This window comes from Polypterus senegalus, chromosome 1, assembly GCF_016835505.1.
Source record: "Polypterus senegalus isolate Bchr_013 chromosome 1, ASM1683550v1, whole genome shotgun sequence".
Taxonomy (NCBI): domain Eukaryota; kingdom Metazoa; phylum Chordata; class Cladistia; order Polypteriformes; family Polypteridae; genus Polypterus; species Polypterus senegalus.
In genome coordinates this window covers 278,875,383-278,895,395 of record NC_053154.1, presented here as the reverse complement: position 1 = coordinate 278,895,395, position 20,013 = coordinate 278,875,383, and the positions used below count along the sequence as shown (strand labels likewise).

General features: G+C 36.3%; 1 protein-coding gene across 1 annotated transcript in view; it reads left to right on the top strand.

Annotated features, from left to right (window-relative positions):
- Positions 1-20,013, top strand: part of prom2 (prominin 2) — a 152,813-nt gene that overhangs the window by 109,020 nt on the left and 23,780 nt on the right. Inside the window, exons 18-19 of the mRNA XM_039775157.1 lie at positions 11,550-11,642; positions 15,576-15,629. Of these exons, the coding sequence (XP_039631091.1) occupies positions 11,550-11,642; positions 15,576-15,629 (147 nt within the window). The remainder of the gene's footprint in view (positions 1-11,549; positions 11,643-15,575; positions 15,630-20,013) is intronic.

The window sequence follows — 20,013 nt, the reverse complement described above, 5'->3', positions numbered from 1 at the left end:
ATGTTGGTTGGTTACACGGCAAATTGGTTAAATGCGTATCAATAGACTATGATGAAACAGTTGGTGGTAATCGTGCGGAAGATGAAAACATCAATTTACAATATCCCGAAAAATATCTACAACCGGTAACACCATCTAGTCTTCCACAGCGTGAATTACTGTAGAAAGAAGGATATATCCAAGAAAGGTAATGTAGTACATCTTCTGCGTATAACATTACACAACAAAGGAGATCTTGATATGCCATTCGTATTAAAATGTTAACAGTTTCTCAATAAAAAACTTTTGCAAAGACAATTAAGAAATCTCAGAGCCAAACATTCAAAAAAGTCGGTTTATTTAAGAGAGAGAAAGAAATGAAATTCAATCATGGGCAGTTATACGTTGTGTTTTCACAATGAAAGTCCAAATACAGAATCAAAATTCAATGCGATATTGATGAAAATTTAATTTAAAAAATTGTTTTTACTGTAAAAGTGTAAGTTTTAAAAGTATTTGTGTGTTAATTTCAAAGCCAAATAAAAGAAATTCATATTACGCAATGAATAACTCTTAACGCAACATGAAACATAATTTACTTTCAAATTATTACATTTTACTCTTTTTTAATATGGTTAATTACTCACTGTAATGTAAAATAGCTCTATTATGCATCTGTAACAATTCCCATGAAAATTAAAATCTGTTTAAATTGTACATCCGCATCCCCTGAAACGCAAGGTGGCTAGCGTAAGCGAGCACGGGGTTGGCAGTGAAGTGAGCAGGGGAAAAGCTCCTAGTTTATTATAATTTAGTGCTGGGAAACAATAAAAATTTTTACTCACGATTAATCGCATGATTGTCTGTGATTTATCATGATGAATCAAAGACAGTCACAACAATCACATTGTTATTTGCAAAATTCAATAATGAACTCAAAAGTAGTGTATTACGTGCATTTGGTTTGCAAACACTTTAATCAAATAAGGTGCTTTTTAACTGCAGTATTCTCTTTACATAGCAGCAGTTAAAATATTTCTTGTAAATCTCTAACAAACATTAATGTAATCAAATCAAATATAAAACCAAAGTTATTAGCCGCTGCCAGGGCATTAATGTTTTATGTAGTTTGTTATAGAAAAACAAGTTACCCTCAGAGTCCAGAGCCACAATCATAACATTATAACAGCAGCAAGTTAACATTTCTAAATCTGTTTTCTTTTTTATCTGAACAGATGCTAGCAGAAACATTTTCTTTTATCAGGGAGCAGCATAAACAGTCAATGTTCAGTAGCAATTCTTTGAGGGCAAATATTTTTTCCTAAAAACTCATTTTTCTGAAATGTGCACAAAACAGTGGTTTCACACATAAATCAACATAAAGCATCTGTTGCTGCCTGCCTCACTTTCGTTTTCAATCTACATCTCAAGATCACTTGCATCAAAATCAAAGACTGATTCAGCGATAATACGAAAAAAGTCATCCATGGATTATTTTGCTTTGAGAATTCATTTTGGTATCTCTCCACATGCCATTTTAGAAGCTGTTTGCTCTTCGCTACTCATGTGCAGACAAATCAACAAAGCTAAATTTCCTTCTAGCAAAAGCATATCGAAAAGCACTGTAACAAGAAGGTCACTGATCTCTATTGATCGCTAGCGAAACTGAAGCTTTCAAAATAATAATACAGTAATATCAAAACTGCATCAATGCACGATAAAATAATTGTCGTCGTTAATTAATTAATATGTTAACTCTATAAAAACGCATTAACTTGCCCAGCCCTGTTATAATTATTCATTTGGAATTTGTCTTTAATACATTTGATACCACAGTCAATCAAGTGTATTTTAACTGATGAGGTGAACACATTAAGTAGCCTCAGAAAGTATGTTTTTGTTTTGCTGATTTATTGAAATGGTAGACATTTATTTTATTTTGTATTTTTAATAAAGGAATATGAGAGAAACAGATTAATCAACAGACCTGTCTGTAGCTGTGTGCTTTTTTATGCAACCTTTTGAGATATATTAGTGTAATTAATTAAGTTGTTTAACCATTTAACAAACTACAGGAGCACCATTTACAGTTACAGTGCAAGATGTTTAAATCACAAATTTTAGGTTTTGATTGAAACTGCATTAGAAGTGAGTACACAGGTTCAAGTTAAAGGTCATATCTATTGTCTTATGTACATAGTACAATATACTAAACAGAATAATGAAATTCTTACTTGCATGTCTCCTTAGGACAGTAGACAATAATATAGTTCTAACAAAAATCAATGGTTTCCAAGCAGAGGGCTTTGACCCAAGTGAGGCTGATATTGTTAAAAACATAAAGATTGTCTTTTGTTACCCAGTTTAAAAAAAAAACGTACATGTAAATGAATATGTTCTTCAGTTGTTAAATAAAAAAAAGTTGTATCTATATATATAATTCACTAAGGCAAGACAACCATGAAAAGCACGCCGATAGCGGCGTGGATTCACTTAACGACAAGTGAGACACCTATGGCACACACAGGAAGGAGCCATGCCCACCAACTCCAAGACCATTGGATACGACGACAACTCGCAGGGCCACGCTCACCAACTCGGACGCGACGACACAGAAAAAATGGCGTCATTTATGTTCGTCTGTCGTAGAGGCCACATGCAGTGCAGGTCAGGTTAATGTCATGTACCTCCGAGCTACGCTGACAGTTCATAGAGGTATGTTTCTCGCAGAGGTGAATCGCCATATGCAGCGTGTAAGGGGTACCCCATGGGATCCTTAAAACAATCCTTTAAAACTGAGGTTAAAGCACAATGAAGGAATCAGTCTTTAAAAACCAATAAGCCCTGTGCCTCTGTTTCATTACCGTCTCACCTGCTTCACCAATGCAGGCCCTGCAACAGTCGAGACGTTCTGTCAGCAGCTGACCTTCCCTGTGCCTGACCGGTTCACACAGAGGCAGGGCAAGAGAAAGCCGCGCCAGAGACAGACAGACAGAGGCACACACACAGGCAGCTGGTGGGTGGCTCTCCGTGAGTTTCTCTTGCGAGCGGACACATGACCAGACGGTGTGTATGCTTCGAGAATGAGGCTGGACGCAGCTTGCGACCGGGCACATGAGCAGGCAGTGTGTATGTTTCGAGTGCGAGGGTGGACGCGACAGGACCATCTAGGAAAAATCATGTCGCGGATGTGATTCGCTGTATGCAGTGTGTAAAACAGTTTGTTTGTCGCAGATGTGAATCGCTGTATGCGGCGTGTAGAACAGTTTGCGAGGGGTGTCCCTGTGTCTTTCCAGAAGTGTTCAACCATCAATAAATAATTATGCGGCGTTTGTTATGCTGCGGGTTCACTATTGTGTTGTATTTTGCTCTCTCCAGAGTTCCATCTTTTCATTCACTTACTGTTGTATTCTCACACTAACCTGTTTTAGACAACCGTGTCTTTCCAGAAGTGTTTACCATTCAATAAATAATTATGCATGAGATTGAGCGTGTGTCTAGGCGTGGGTAAGCCGTTGAACCCCATTCGGGCTGCAAACTGTGGAATTGCCACTAAGTGCGACTCATACGCTCCCACTGTTTTCGTCCCTACCCTTTGTACACACCCCCCTCCCACACGTTGACTGTTAATAGAGGCATGTTTCTCGGAGGTGAATCGCCATATGCGCGTGTAAAACTGTTTGCGAGGGGTATCCCATGGGATCATTAAAACATTCCTTTACAACTGAGGTTAAAACACAATGAAGTGAGCAGTCTTTAAAAAACGAGTTTTCGGTTACGACGCACGACCGCGTGCAGCATAGCAAAGTGTTGTACACGCTACATACAGCAATTCGCATCCGCGACAAACATGCATCTTCTTAGATGCTCCTGCACTTTGTACACACCCCTCCCACCTCGTTCGCGACGGACGATTGTGTGTTGGTTCGTTCCGTGCATTGTTACAATGTTGCTTTTCTTGCTGATTTACTACATTACCGATTTTGCAAATGTTAAATTTTATCCCTGTACTTAAAAATTATTAAAAAACCGGCCTGATTATGCGGCGTAAGGTACGCCGCGGGTTGGCTAGTATCAATGTAATTGTACATGAGAGCAGTATGGTAAACAAACAGCTGTCAAGTGGTACGTGGGAGAACCAAAAAAGGGTAACTGCAGCTGAACACATATCTCTTCACTTGGCTGTGGCTTGGTTCTAATGATGCATTTCACTGTGCTCCTGTTGTACACTCCATTCCTGTCTTCCCAAACTGAAGTCTGTCATGTCGATACCATGCAAGAAGACAGATGGATTTCTGTGGAAGTTAACATGTGAGGTGAGTGCTATCTTTATCACCACCTCCCAATACACTCCCTCAAAACAAGCAGGCTGCAGTGCGTCTGTCTCTTTCTCTCTAACATTACAAGATTTTTAGTTTTGATTAACTAGTTTTTTTTTGTGCCATCAATTTTAGAACAGTTTCAGAAATTGTCAGACCAAGACAGTAATAATATACAAGGGAGACACATTTGAACAATTATTAATAATAAAGTACATATATCTTAACATTTAATTTTAGTCTTAGTAATGTTAATGAACAGAGGGAAGCTCTTGTTTCAGACAGAGTTGCCACTGTTTCATGACCTTCATCCTTCCTTTAAAAATAAACACAGGACTAGGCTGAAGTTAGAAGAAGAACTGTGCTTATAGTTCTCAAAACTGGAACGTGACATGACAGTAATGATCCTATAAAACATGAAGACACTTGACTTTCACAATCGAGTTTGAATCATATTCCACATAAGTAATTTGTAACTTTAGTGACATTTGTGCTTTTTTTAATCTGGATTCATATGGACCTACATAATTTTTGTAAATTAGAAATATACAAAATTTAGGCTTTCTGATTTTATTCATTATTAAATCATACTACTGTTCTTACAAGAAAAACATTTAGTTAAAGAAGTAAAAGACATACGCAGCCACTTAAAAACATCTTTGTAATCACTTATTACAGTCTCCAAATGCAACAGTATGGGCTGGAGTGGGATTTATGAAATCTTACATTCAGTGTGGCCAAGTAACAGTTTAGTGCTTTACATTTTAAGTCTGAAAGAAAATGGGGATTGACTAGCCCTGTTTGTTGTGACTTCTAAATTTAATTAAAGATGCATAGCTGAGAAATATTAGTGAGGTATTCAGATTCTTAAACATTACCTACACATGTGACAATTCTGTCACTTATCAAGGATTTGTATGAAAGACACAAGTGTTTGCAGTTTGAGCTACTAAGTTGTACATCAGTGCCATACACAGGGGACTACTGGACATTGCTGAACTACCACATGTTGCGATTAATACTGAGTAAAGTTTTAATCATTTGATAGCTCTAATGTATACATATATATTGTGAATACATAGAAGACAGTACAAAATAAATTTTTGGGGTCTCCCAGAGAACCCCATTTAAAAGCAACAATGCTTAGAAAATTAAGGGGAAAAACAAACAAAATAGATTTGAACTAGTCTGTTCAGAAATAATCTTCAAGTAAGATCTTGTGCAGTGTGGTGAATGTTTAATGGTGTGGGGTGACTTTGTAAATAAATAATCATGCCTCAAATTGCAGGCTTGGGTGCAGGTGTATGAGTGTGCTTTGCTGTGGGGTTTTTTGGGGTTGATTGTGTGCACACTCATGCCAAAGCAGGCAGACTGATCAGTTGCCTCATTATTGCCTTGGAGGGAGTGACGGTTCACATCGGTGCCCTGTTAAGCAAATATAAGGAGCCTGCATGGGGCAGAATAGAACGAAAATGAATGAGGAAAAAGACAAGAAAGGAGGTTAAAGGAAAGAATGGAGAGAAGGGCAGTAGTGAAAGAGAAACTGTAAGATGGGAGGAAACAGGTGGACGGGAATGGAGCGCCAGAGATGGAGCATGTGGCCGGCGCTCAAGAGGAACCTGAAGGTTGCTCCTGCTAAGCAGCCAGGGAGCAAGTGCAAGCAAAATACTCTGGAGGACTTTGCCTCAAGGTCGGAAATGACAGCACGAGTCGAAGGAGTAGAGGCTCAGCGGCATCCTGTGCAATGCCATGGGATTGGCGGCAGGGACATGGGAAGGACTGAAGGTTGTCCGTGCTCTAACACCTGAGTAGGGTAAGCCAGAGAGGCGTCGGTTTTAAAAGGATACATTTGGGCTTGTGAGATTTTAGAGAGGACGGTTTCCTACTGACATTTTAACCTTGTTTTCTGGATTTTTTTTATTGGATTTTTAACCTCCACGATCACTGACTTTTATTGGATTATTTATTTATTATAATCGAGGTCTGCACTGTTAAACACTGATTTTTGATTGATTTTAATAAAAGCACCTGGCACCTTTTGCACCTACCCTTTGCTACATGCGTGTCCTCATTTACTCTGCTTATCTCACTTATGACTATTGACAATCCAGGTTCAAGATGCTCCTGTTTGGAACAGGTAGCATGTAGCAGACCTGAACCATCACATGCAGGCTGATGTGGCTCTGTTTTTTTTACCCAGAACTAGGGATTTTCTATAATTTACCCCTCCACTTTGATTAACAACATTTTAAAATGCTTTTTTTGTCAGTTGATTCTGTGATATTGTAGAAGCAGGTTTATCTGTTAACCACATTATCATTATTTCAACATTTAGGTACTTGTTACTGTCTTTCCTAAGGCAAATTGTGTTCCACAGTTGTTTTGAGCTGTGGTTTTTTGAAATTTACTTGCTTTTTTGGGTTTTGTACTTAATACATTTCTTTTAGTGATTTAATAGTGTTTGTGAAATTTTCTTCGTTGTGCTGCTTCTGAATTTCAATGAAAGGTTATTAATTCATTAGTGAAATCACACAATTTAGTGTTAGCAAGTATTTGTGGTCAATACTTATTATGTATGATTGGCTACATATGAACACTAACAGTTGGTAAGTTTGTTTTTCATTGCCATCAATGAAATAATTGTTTTATAATTTTTATGGTAAGATATCATTTTTAATCAAAGTATAGATATTGATGTTGGTGAAGAAAGATTCACGAATCTTGACTTTGCTGACGATGCTGTGAGCTTTGTGGAGTCAATGGAGGCTCTGACCGGGGATCTCGAGAAACCTGAGTGAGGAGTCTGAGTGTCTGGGCTTACAAGCGTCCTGGATAAAAAAACAAGATCTAGGCCTTTAATGACCTCTTGGGCACAGCCATCAGCAGCATGTCTGTCAGCGGAGTGAGTGTCAACCTTGTTGAGAGGTTTACCTATCCTGGCAGTGACATTCATGTCTCTGGTGACTCTTCCTATGAAATCAGTAGACGGTTTGGGAGAGCATGGGGCGTCATGGGGTCACTGGAAAGGGGTGTGTGGCGCTCCCAATATCTATGCAAAAGGACGAAGGTCCAAGTCTTTAGAGTCCTGGTGCTTCCTGTCTTGCTATATGGTTGTGAGACATAGAGGCTATCCAGTGACCTGAGACGAGGGCTGGAATCCTTTGGTACTGTGTCTCTCTGGAAAATCCTTGGGTACCATTGATTTGAGTTTGTGTCGAACGAGCGGTTGCACATGGAGTCCCGAATGAGGCACATTACCTGTATTGTGAGGAAGTGTCAGTTATGGCACTATGGCCATGTAGCACGTTTCCTTGAGGGTGATCCTGCTCGTAAGATCCTTGTTGTTGGGGACCCGAGTGTCTGGACCAGGCCAAGGGGTCGCCCCCATAACACCTGGCTACGGCAGATAGAGGGTCATTTCCGGAGGGTGGGACTGGACCACGTGTCTGCCTGGGGGGTTGCCAACCAGGATCCTAAGTTGTTTCGTTGTGTAGTGGGTGCGGCAACGCACTGTACCAGTGCATGCTCCCCAACTTGACTTGACTTGTATAGATTTTCTTTGAAATGTAAAATTTACATACCATACCTTTCTGACTGCGCTGCTCATTTACTTCTTTGTCTCCACATTTAATTCCACGAATTGCATTACATATATGTTATGATCTTTCATCAATTTTGTACTGTTTGTGAATTAATTGACATTTCTTCTTGTTTTCCATATTTTTTGGATTGCTTGAACTTTTTTTAATACCTACATTTAATTTTTTATATGAAAATGAGAGTTAAAAATCAAACAGCATCGCAAAAGCAGGACAACATTAATCAGTTGCATACACAATAATGCTCTGATTTGAATGAATGATGACAATGAATGACAGAATGAAAGAGTTAAAGACAGGCCTAGAATAATATATAATTTTGGGAATATCTAATTATTTATTTTATTTAGTAACAGATTATTAACTACATTGCACATATTATTATTTTTAACTGTTATTTAACTTATCAACAATGCAGAGAAAGTACATGGTACAAACATAAAACAACACCATTATTTGAAATGTATCTGATGAGGTAAAAGAGCTATCAAATAAACTTGAAATTTGAATGGGTTTTGTTTCACATGTTTACATATTCATACAATTATTCTATAATCTCTACGTATATGAGAAAGTCAAGTGGAGAACACTCCAGATTTTTCTAGAGATCACCGATGGTGTATAATCCACAGCCTTCAAGATTTCTCTTTCAGACATACTGTAAGTGGTAACTCCTAGCTGTTCTTTCAAGATTGTAGTAATTACTTTTAACAACCTGCTCTAAAACCTTTGCTTTTTGCTTCTTTTCTTTTTTTACCTTGTCCAAACATTTTCGTTACTCATTCATTGGTAATAAATCATATTGTATAAATCATATTGTACTGTCATCATTTGATGGACCTTGATCCAGCCTACATGCAAGTTGTCATTGCCCCCAAGCCAGGGCCAGTGCCACAGGGACAGAAATTGGGGGCATACCTTCATTTTTGAATGAAAGTATTTTTTGAACACTTCACTTATTTATCTTGTGTTGTGTAAATTCAGCACAGCATTTTTCAGCACTGCAGGACATTAATTAAAGAATAAAAGATGATATAAATTAAAGAATACAATAAAAACACCAGCTTTTATAGTATTGGAAAAATTTTTTGTTCTAATTTCTCAATGTTTTTGTATCAAGTGTTTTCTAGTTATTTTATTTTAATTTTGAGTCTGTATTGTTTAGTAAATGATTTCAGCTTTGTTTTTTGGATAGTTTATTTTGCATCAACATACAGTATATGCAGTGGTGTACAAAAGTATACATTCCCTTTGAAAGTCATCATAATTGTCTGCATGACAAAAGATTTATACACACATTTATCCATTTAGTATTTTAATGTGAACTCTTATGCTGTAGTAATACATTTCTAAAGTCAAAATATCCATTTTCTGTAGATATTTAACCAAAAAAGAAAAACTGAAAAGTTGGAGCTTGCATAAATATTTAAACCTCTGTGCGTTGGAAAACTCCAGATTTACAAAAATGACAAATTAATCACAAACAACACAAAGTTGACAGTCATTTGACCATAATAAAGCATAATTAGGTACTATTTGTGTATCTCTCTTTATACCTTTATATCTTTCTGAATACAAAAAGCATCCTTCATTATCTTTGTTGGACAATCACTGCAAAAATGAAGATGAGGCAGCATTCTGCTGATGTGAGAAACATAGAAACAAATGCACAAGGCAGGAAATGGGTACAAAAATATTGAAGAGTTTGAATGTCCCGTTAAGCACCATTGGATCCATCATCAGAAAGTGGAAGGTTTATCACAGTGCCCAGACTCTTACTAGAGCAGTCTGTCCCTTAAAACTAAACATCAGAGCAGGATGTGAAATGGTGAGAGAGGTTAATAAAAATCCAATGGCCACGTTCAGAAGTCTGCAATGCTGTTTGGCTGAAACTGGAGTGAAGGTGCATGGGTCCACAATATCAAGAGCTCTCCATAACACAGGCCTCTATGGGAGAGTAGCAAGAAAGAAGCCATTCCTTAAGAAAGTCCTTATAAAAGCACATATAGCATTTGCTACAAAGCATGAGAAGTACCCAGTTAAATGTGGAAGAAGGTTTTATGGTTAGATGAGACCAAAATAGAACTTTTTGGTCAGACTTCAAAAAGGTATGTGTTGAGTCAAACTAACACTGCCCATTTCTCAAGAAACACCATAGCTACAGTGAAATATGGTGGTGGCAACATCATGCTATGGAGATTATTTTCGTGTGCTTGGTCTGTGAATCTTGTCAGAGTTGAAGGGACAATAAATGGACACAAATGCTGCACAATATTGCAGAAGCACTTGTTCCAGTCTGTGACTCTATGACTATGTCTCGAGAGGTTCATCTTTCAATGTGACAGTGACCCTAAGCATAAGGCCAAAGCGACACAAGAGAATGTTGTGGAATGGCCAAGTCAAAGCCCTTTATCTTAACCCTATTGAGAATTAATTATTTGTGGCATTGAAAACTGCTCTCCATAGACGCCATTGCATCAACCTAGAGGATCTCTATAAACTCTGCCAAGAAGAATGGAGAATAATCACTCCCGAACAATGCACAACTGGTACATACTTACCCCAAAAGAATTAAGGCTGTTATTATAGCAAAAGGGTTCTCAACAAAGTAGTAATGCGTAATTATTTGTAAGGCTTGAATACAAACACTAACTTTTTGAGTTTTTCTTGTTCAGTTAAATATCTAGAGAAAAATGGTTTATTTGGACTTTGGAAATGTATTGTTACAGAATTCACATTAAAAATACTGAATGGACACATATATTTATAAATCTTTTGTCCTGCAGAAAATTATTATGACTTTCAAGGGGATTTAATACTTTTGCACACCACTGTAAGTATTGTAATGACTCTGACCTTTGGTGCTGAACAGTATGGCAGGTTGGGATGGAAAAGAATGAGAAGAGAAGACAGTACAATGAAAAGTGCCTATGAAGATGGCAGTTTCCTTGAGGACATTTACATGCTTCACCAGGCAATGGGAGTTAGTCCAGGTCATCATCAGAAAAGAGCTGCTGAATGGTCATACCAAGGGCCATTAACCATTTCTTGTATATGTATACCAGTATTTCCACTGCCAGACCTTCGGTTTTCCAGTATGTTGAATCTGTTAAGGAAAGTAAATGATGGAGAAAGTCAAAGATACAATCATATTCCATTTTGTTTGAACCAAGGTTATTAATATAATGAATACTTATCTAATACATAAAGAAAGAATTATGCTGATTTTTGTAATACTGAATTTTAGTACAGAGTTGTTACTGCACAGTTTATTGCAGCTGAAAGTCAAAGTGAAGTTTCAATTGGGTAGTTGCAATATTAACTGAAATATCACAGTACCACAAAGAAATTTCAATGTTACTTCTTGGCTAATTGGAAGTTGCATGAATGGGTACAATCACTGTGGACTGTTGTAAGAAGAAAATATACATTTAAATTAGCCTTATCTTGCACAGATATAAATTTGACAGGTTTAAATTTACATAATGTGTGTTTGATATGAGTCAATGGGTGACAGGGTGAAAATATCCAGGATTGAATGAGAGAGTGTTTGGCCCCAGGTAAAATATATTTGATTATCACTGCTCTAAATGTTTGCTATTGTGAAGCAAAACTTTAATAAAACATTTACCGTTTATTTTTTATGTAACAGAATAATCAAGCTGTAAAAAACCAACTGATCAATGAAGCAAAGGATTTGAGAAATTTACAAAACTGGACTTATTCACAATTAATGACATATAAGGTAAGTTTAAGAAATACTAAGTAGATCTTAACATTAATTAAATCATAATTTTCTAGAATTTGATTGTAATTGCAGTGCAAACTTGATTTTGTTTGCATGGGAGACTTTACTTTATAACATTTTTCAAACTAACACACAAGTATATGCTTGGTTAAATTGTTTCTTAGTGCATAATATATTTATGCATAATCATTTAAAATTACAGTAAGAGACAGGTGTTGATGATTAACAACTTTTATTTCAATTCTACACCTTCCTCCTCTGCTCCTGTTTGCTTGTTGTGGTCATTTCTATCCCTCTGTCTTTTTTATGAGTAACACATCTTCAACCTCAGTTTCTTTCAAGTCAAGCCATCTCTCTTTCAAACTCACTTTGATGTCAGCCTGGTCAAGGTAATCTTTCTAATTCTGTGCCACTGTTGATGATCACTTTATTCTGAGAAGCAGCTTTCTATTAGTTGATCTTCATGGCTGAAGGGTTATTATAGATAACTGGCTGAAATCCGGGGCTCTGAAATGCAAATGCACCAAAGTTAGATTTGAATTTTTCACGTAAGTTTCTTTTGGAAAAAAGAAATAATAATAAATAAATGTGAAATTACTCTTAAAGGCGGCTCGCAACACAGATGATCAGCTGTGATACCAAAGTGGTCCTCAGATTAATTGCCACTGTCCCATGAGGAGATTTAGTACATGAAAATTTTTTCTAAAATCCATGTGAAAAAATGTGGGTTTCTATCTTAATGTTCTTGTAAGAACTTTTCAAACAAATCAAGGAAGAAAGTTTCCGAGAAGAAGACTCTGAAAATTAAATGAAATCTTTTGGTTTAGAGTTTGGTTTACTATTATTGAGTGTTTTTTGGTTTAAGGGATTAATGAAAGCTATTATAAAGTTTTACAGATACATGAGTTATCATCTTATGACATTTGTAACTTTTACTACATCTTTATAGATAATTTATTCATTAATTATAGACAATTTAATTAATTATAGACAATTTTCCAGTACCTAATCTCAAGTTTTAATTATTTATCCATTTGTAAATGTTTATTAATGAATGGGAACCATAACTGCACAAATGAATCCAAGAAATACTTTATCATAGACTGATACAGGACAATAATGATAACAAAAATATAGCAATATACAATACAAAGGAATAGTAGTGTAGTAATAATAATAATCACTAGAAATAAAAGATATATTGCATATGAAAGATTAATATTTCATAAGTAGTTTTTTTTACTGCGTAGGAGTTCATGATGATGCACTGAATATTGATTAATCTTCACTACTGCTTACATTAATAAATGTTATATTAAAGTGTTACTGTTTTATTTTTGAGTAACAGAGGTGTACTTTCAGTAAGAATTAACTGAACAGCCAAAACAACTGATGGACCAGAAGATGTGTCTTAGTTATGAAAAGAAAGTAATAAAGAATACATTTGTTTTCTGTACAATATTACACCCTAAAGGACATGTAGTACCAGTTTTTAAAGAGTTACACTTGTGTCCTCATACAGTATGACCATTTGTAACTACACACCTAACAACCATGAAAACACACAATTGCAGAGACCACGAAAGTAAGGTAACACAAATTTATCACAGTAATTAATAAATAACAAACATATAGAAGAAATAATTACACTGGAAGAATCCGTGAAGTAAAAACTTCCAAAAATGCTCTGAAACAACAATGTATATATTGCATTAAAGTTCATGAACTTACAAACTGTAACAGAGGTTAAGTACCTATTCAAATATAAAATAATGGTAAAAAACAAACTACCCAAAAAAAACTTAGCCCATAAATACTAAATCCTTTTGGAAACATTAAATATTTTTTTATGTGAGCAATAAGAAATTGAGGTCAGACTTCCACAGAACTAAAAACAAAGAAATTTTCTGACTTATATAAAGATAAAAAGAGCAGTATGCCTTATTGGTGTTTTTCTAAAACAAAATATCTTCCCTTTTTTAAATGAAGCTTCCTCAGTCCTGATCTCACAGGTCCCTCACACTAAACAACATGATTATGATTTTTTTATTTAATATATTTATGACAATACTAAATTGCCCCATTGTGAGTGAGTGTAGGTTTATGAGCGAGTGTAGTCTGTTATGGCCTGACACTAAGAGTTGGCAACTTGCTCATCATGATACTTATTTGGATCAGTGATTAAGAAAATACATGGATTATGTGACATTATCTCTCTATTATAAAAAAAATCCTGGAGAGAAACACTAGGGCGACGAGACGTGATCTTCACTTAAAAAGTGCGAGACTAAAGAGATTGGCCACGGAGCGTCTCATGGGGACCTTAAACATGAGACTTTGTGCCAAGAGATTGACCCAGGACCGTCTCGCGATGACGTAGAAAATGAGATTCTTGCAAGACACGCCCTACTTATAACCAATATCAAATAAGACAGCGGGCAGCAACCCACTCAGTCGTGTTTTGGCTTTGAGCACACACAGATCCAGGGCTCTCAGCGCATATAAAGCGTATAAGGACAATACGTTATAAATGAAACGTAGACGACTCAGCGAAGAAGAAAGCAGCGCGGAGAAAAGAGACTCAAAAGCGTTGGAAAGACAAAAAAGAAAAAGAATAATCTAGGTGCAAATTCAGAAAATAAGGAAAGTAATTATCAACCCGGAACAAGTGGAATTGAAAAAAAGCACATCCAATCCGGACGTTGGCACTATACACATGCAGAGCAGGTTAGAGATTATGAAAGCAGTGGAATTCAAAAAGCTAAAAAAAAAAGTTGGCGAGATACACATGTGGAAAAAGTTAAAGAATATAAAAGTAGAAAATTACAAAGAATAAAAAAAAAAAGAAAGTAAAGATCGCAGTAGCGCAAACAAATGGAAATTATTACTCGAAAAAGGGAAAATAATCACCACAGACCAGGTGTCATTGAAAAAAAAGCAGGATAAAGCAAGGTCAGAAATAAAGGACAGAGTAGAAAACCAAGTAAAACGTCATAAAGAGGTTAAAAAACAAGGGGGCCAAACACATGCAGAGCAGGTTAGAGGTAATGAAAACTGGAATTCAAAAGACTCAAAACAAAACGTAGGCACGATACACATGCAGAGCAAGATACAGAATATGAAAGCAGAAAAAAACGACAGTGTCAAAACAAAGAAAGTAAACATCGCATTAGCGCAAAGAAAGAGAAATAATGAAAAGTCTAATAGAGATTGAATTTATGGTCATAGGTGATATTGTAAGGCTTTGAAGTTTTAAGTCAAGAGAATTTCAAAAACGGAGTTTACCTCACATGCATTTATTGGTTACTTTGCAAAAAAATTATTAACTGCTGATGATGTAGATTGTTTTGTCTGTGCTGAAATTCCAAACAGAGAAACCTATCCTGAATTATGGTACAAAGTCATTAAACACATGTCTCACTGACCTCATTAAAAAGATTCAGCACGTTGGGACTTGAAAGATTCCAAATATTGTTTTCACAGAAGTTCTGAAATAAAAGTGAAACTAATGAAATAGCAACAATTCAAAGAGGAAAAAAAATCTTAAAAGTATGTATCTGGAAAAACAAAAATGGGGTTTGGCGAACGAAGCGAGCAGGGGGTGAAACCCCCTAGTTATATATAACATTTAAAATATACAAGTTATTTATGCATTTACAGAAGGACAAAATCTGTATATCCTCATAAGATCACAGAAAAGTCATAAGCTAAAATGTGGTTAAAAGTTTAATCTGCATTGGATATTCATGAAGCATTCCACTGCAGTGAATACAGAAAAGAGGAAAGAAGTGTGAATGTGCATAGCCTGAATGTAAAAAGTAAAGTGAAACCAAACACTAACACAATTTTTTTTCTCACTTGTTATATTTTTGTTTGCAATGCAATGCTTGGCAATACTTATCAGTAAAATATTTTTTGTCTGTATTTTAGGTAGTCCTGAATAAAACTGTACAACAACTGAACACATCTGCTGCTTCAGTCCCAGTAAGTTTGCAGTTTTTGAATCCTTTGACATTTTCACATAAAAATCATACTTTTGCAAATAGGTGCAAATGCTGTTTTAGAAATGTATTTACTGTATGTGTAGAGAGCCACACCTTCTTTAGAACCTAGTATTTTGGGAAGACATTTTACTTACATTTAACAGATTTTATAAGACACATGCTGAACTTCAATTGGTTCTACAGTACCTTGGCTTAAACATCCCAGTTATTTAAACATTAGTCAACCTAGGCATGGAAGATATTTTATATTTTAAGGGGCTTCATTATGAAAAATACATTCAAAATAGGAAATACCCAAAGCCCTAAACAATATAACACAGAGTCAGGAATAAACAATATACCGACAGGATCTTTTCTGGGGAAGGAAAGCTTTCTTCCCAAATCTTTACTATCAATTGGTTCAAACAGCTTCACTGCTCCAAGGATTTTTTCCCGGGAGACTTGTGGGTTTGGGCTCACTGTTATTTTTGCTTAAATCATGTTGATGTGAGAGGGCATCCACTTGTATAATCTTATCATAGGTTCATAAGATATTACAAAATGAAAACGATTAAATGACTGACTAAATTTGATATTTCTGAGCTTATAACAAAATCCAATTCCTGTACTTGTCAGCTGGAATCAATATGTATTAGTCCTGTTAAGTTCTGCTTACCATATATTTCTCCTTTGATAATTTCTATAATTAACTCATCCCTTGTCATTGGCATGGTTCCTCTTAAAAATTAAAATGGTTTCAATTACACCAATATTAAAAAAACTTAGTTTAGACGATAAAAATTTTTGTAACCACCGACCTATTTCTAATCTTCCATATGTAACAAAAATTCTTGAAAAGATAGTTGCTTCTCAACCAGTCCCATCTTTCAACAAATAACCTGTTTGAACAGTTTCTATGTGGCTTTCGTTTGAAAACATAGTACTGAAACTGCATTTGGTCAGAATTACAAGTGATCTTCACAAGGCAGCAGACATGGGACTTTTAACAATTCTTGTACATAAGATACTTCTGGAATGTTTAGCTAATTTTGGAATTTGCAGCCTTGTGTATCATGTGGTTTTCCTTTTATCTTACTGATAGAAGACAGTTTGATCAGGTGAAAGGCTTTAGATCGGAGAGTACAGTGGTTACACAGTGAGTTCCACAGGGCGTGCTGGGGCCACTTCTTTTTATTATTTACTTACATTTTTCCTATAGGTCGTACAGTATTCGGCAGCATGGCATTCAATTTCACTGTTAAGCTGATGATACACAGCTTTATTTATGCACTGAATCTACCTCTGTTCTTCCTCCTAATATTCTTACTGCTTGTCTCCAGGTCATAAAGTTATGGATGACACATCATTTTCTTCGGTTAAACAGTAATAAAACAGAAGTACTCCTTGTTGGTGCTAAATTGTATGTGCTAAGGCTAACAACTCAACGATTTTGATAAACAATACATTTACAAATATCTCCTCACAAAGAAAAATGTATTCTTTTCAAAAAAAAACAGTAAATCAGGAGAGAACTCTCCTTCTAGAACTCTTCTTCTTGCTCCTGATATGTCTTTTGGGTTTACTGGGGTCTTCCTATGACAGAGGTGGTGTAACAACAGAGCTTGTAGGTCACGAAACAGGCCAATACCCCTGCCAGCATACCAAGTATTTGACTCTTGAACCCTTACAGTATATTCTAGCATCCCATCAATTTGGATATTTGGGTATCAATTCTGGATGAATCTTAAAGTGGCTAGGGATTTCCAGTTTGTAAAATATAAAATGAGCAAACTTGGAAAACCTGTCAGCTACAACCAGTATTACTGTGTAACCTTGGAAAGGGTTAGAACAGTAATAAAATCCATACTAATAGACTTCTAAGGTCTGAAAAGAAATGGAAGGGGCTGTAACAAGTCCACTAGATTACACTCAGTAATCTTGCACAGTCACATATAGATCATAATAAAACAAATTCATGGACATCCTTGCACAAATGTTCCCACCAGAAACACCACAAAAATACTTTAGAATCATTAGACTACAGAATAACCTTACTTCTGAAAAAAGGAGAACATAAATTCTATTCTGTGAATCCACTTTATTTAGATCCAAGATTAACTTTTTGTCAAGCAAAGAGACAGTTTGAGTTACATTAGTGACTTCTAGAATTCTTTTCAGTGGGAATGATGAGTTTGGGTAATTAAAACATTCACAGTCATATTTCCTGGAAAGGGCATCACCTGATCCTAAGGAAATAACAAAATTGAAGCAGCTAAAAGACATAGCTTAGTAAGCCTGTCTTGCATTAATTCTTTTGGCAGATTTTGATTAAATTAGAATTTTACAATTGGTATGTTTATGAATGTCAGTTTGACCCCTTACAGCCTATGTCACCATTTTTCTAAAGTGAGTTTAATCTCCAAAAATTCACGGTTACTAATGTTGTAATTTTGCTTTGCGGGAGGCACAGTTACAGGAGAAATAACTGAGCTAAAATCTTTAATACAGCAATGATAGTTGTTTGAGAAACCCACCAATCTTAGCACTTATTCTAAAGTCGGTCTCCGGCAAAAGTACTTACAGATTATGAAAAAATGATGATACTATTATTATGGATAGAATTTGTAGGCATATCCAAGGAGTGGAGGGGGTTCAGTTTACTGGGGTCAGGATCACATTTCTTGCTTTTTACAGCTGATGTGGTCTACTGGCTTCATCAGACTGTGACCTTAGACACACACTGGAATGGTTTGCAGCTGAGGGTGAAGTGGCAGGGATCAGCACCTCCAAGCCTGAGATCATGGCTCTCAGCCGGAAAAGGGTGTAGTGCCTTCTCTGGGTTGGGGATGAGGTGCTGCTTCAAGTGGAGTAGTTTAAGCATTTTAGGATCTTGTTCAAAGTTCTAAATTAGTTGTCGACCTATGTTCCTACTCACACTTAATGGTCATGAACTGTGTGTAGTGACCTAAAGGACTAGATTGTGGATACAGGTGGCAGAAATGAGTTTCCTTCACAGCGTGCTTTAGAGATGTGTGAGAAGTGCAGACATTCAGGAGGAGCTCAAAGTAGAACAGCTGCTCACCCACGTTGAAAGGAATCAGTTGAGGTGGTTTGGGCATCTGATTTGGATTCCTCCTGGACACCTAACTGCAGAGAAATTTTGGCCATGTTCAAATGAGAGGAGACCACGAGGCAGACCCAGTACATGCTGTACAGATTATATCATCCCCATATATTTTGTTCATAAACACATTTGTATTTTCTTTCGATAATGTGAGAGCTTACCTTTAGGGTAATCGTAATAGCCTCAACTAGTGTTTTGCCAATATTTTGACTAGAGAGCCTGTCCTTGATTTCAGGTGTCACACATGTGAGTTAGAGAAGCATGTTCCAGGCTCATTAGAGGTATACCAACCATCCCAGGATGAAAGTGGGTGCAGTCGCTAACCATGCTGTCTTCCTTTCCCTGCACAGCTGTTAGAAGACACCCGGATGGGCAGTAGACTCTATCCCTTCTGACCAGAGTGTTATAAAACCCAGGTTCCCAAGAAATAGGGTGTTTATTGTTAGACTGAGCTGACTGCAGGATGGATCTCTCTGCTGACCAAGACATACACTAAAGGATGGCAAACTGTCTTTCAAGGCTGTTTTCTTTTCATTTGACATACACTGTTAAGATTGCATCTTCACATGCTGTTTTTGTTTTCATTGGGCTAGAATTAAATTGGAAGCCCCAACTGGGTTGCCAACGTTTCACATCTCTATGTTGTGTTATTCTCCTACACTAATTTAATCTGTGTTCCTATTTTCCCTTTCTAATAGTGATTTTTTTTAATTACAACTTCATTCCTGGCTGGGATATCAAAAATTGCTTTTAATTCACCCAAAGTGGTTTCACAGGTGGCACAAACTGGATGGTTAGTGGCAGAGAGAGTAGTTGCCCATTCATAGGCTTATTGTCCAGTAGTGAAATAATATAAAATAAAAGAAATGGCAATCCTAGCACAACTTCCTCCAAAGCACATTCACAGAATGCAAGGATCTAACTTTACCAGCCTGCTTTTAAAGGCTGGGTCAGGTTCTTAGTGGTAAAGTAAGGGTGGTCCTGCCTCTTGGGGGTCCACCCATACATTATAAGAAAAATAGCAGAACACTTTTTCACACATAGAAAATAAATAATCAATAAATGACAAATAATTTACAAGTAACAAAAATAATAATACATCAAACATACTTACAAATAAAAGGACAGAATAAAATAAACAGAAATGACCATAACAAATGAAAATTAAACAAAAAAGACAGAAAAAAGAAATTTAAACATAAGGCAGGTGAGGAACTCCGGGTAAACATAACAGTAACTTTCACTATTTCTTGTCAGTGGT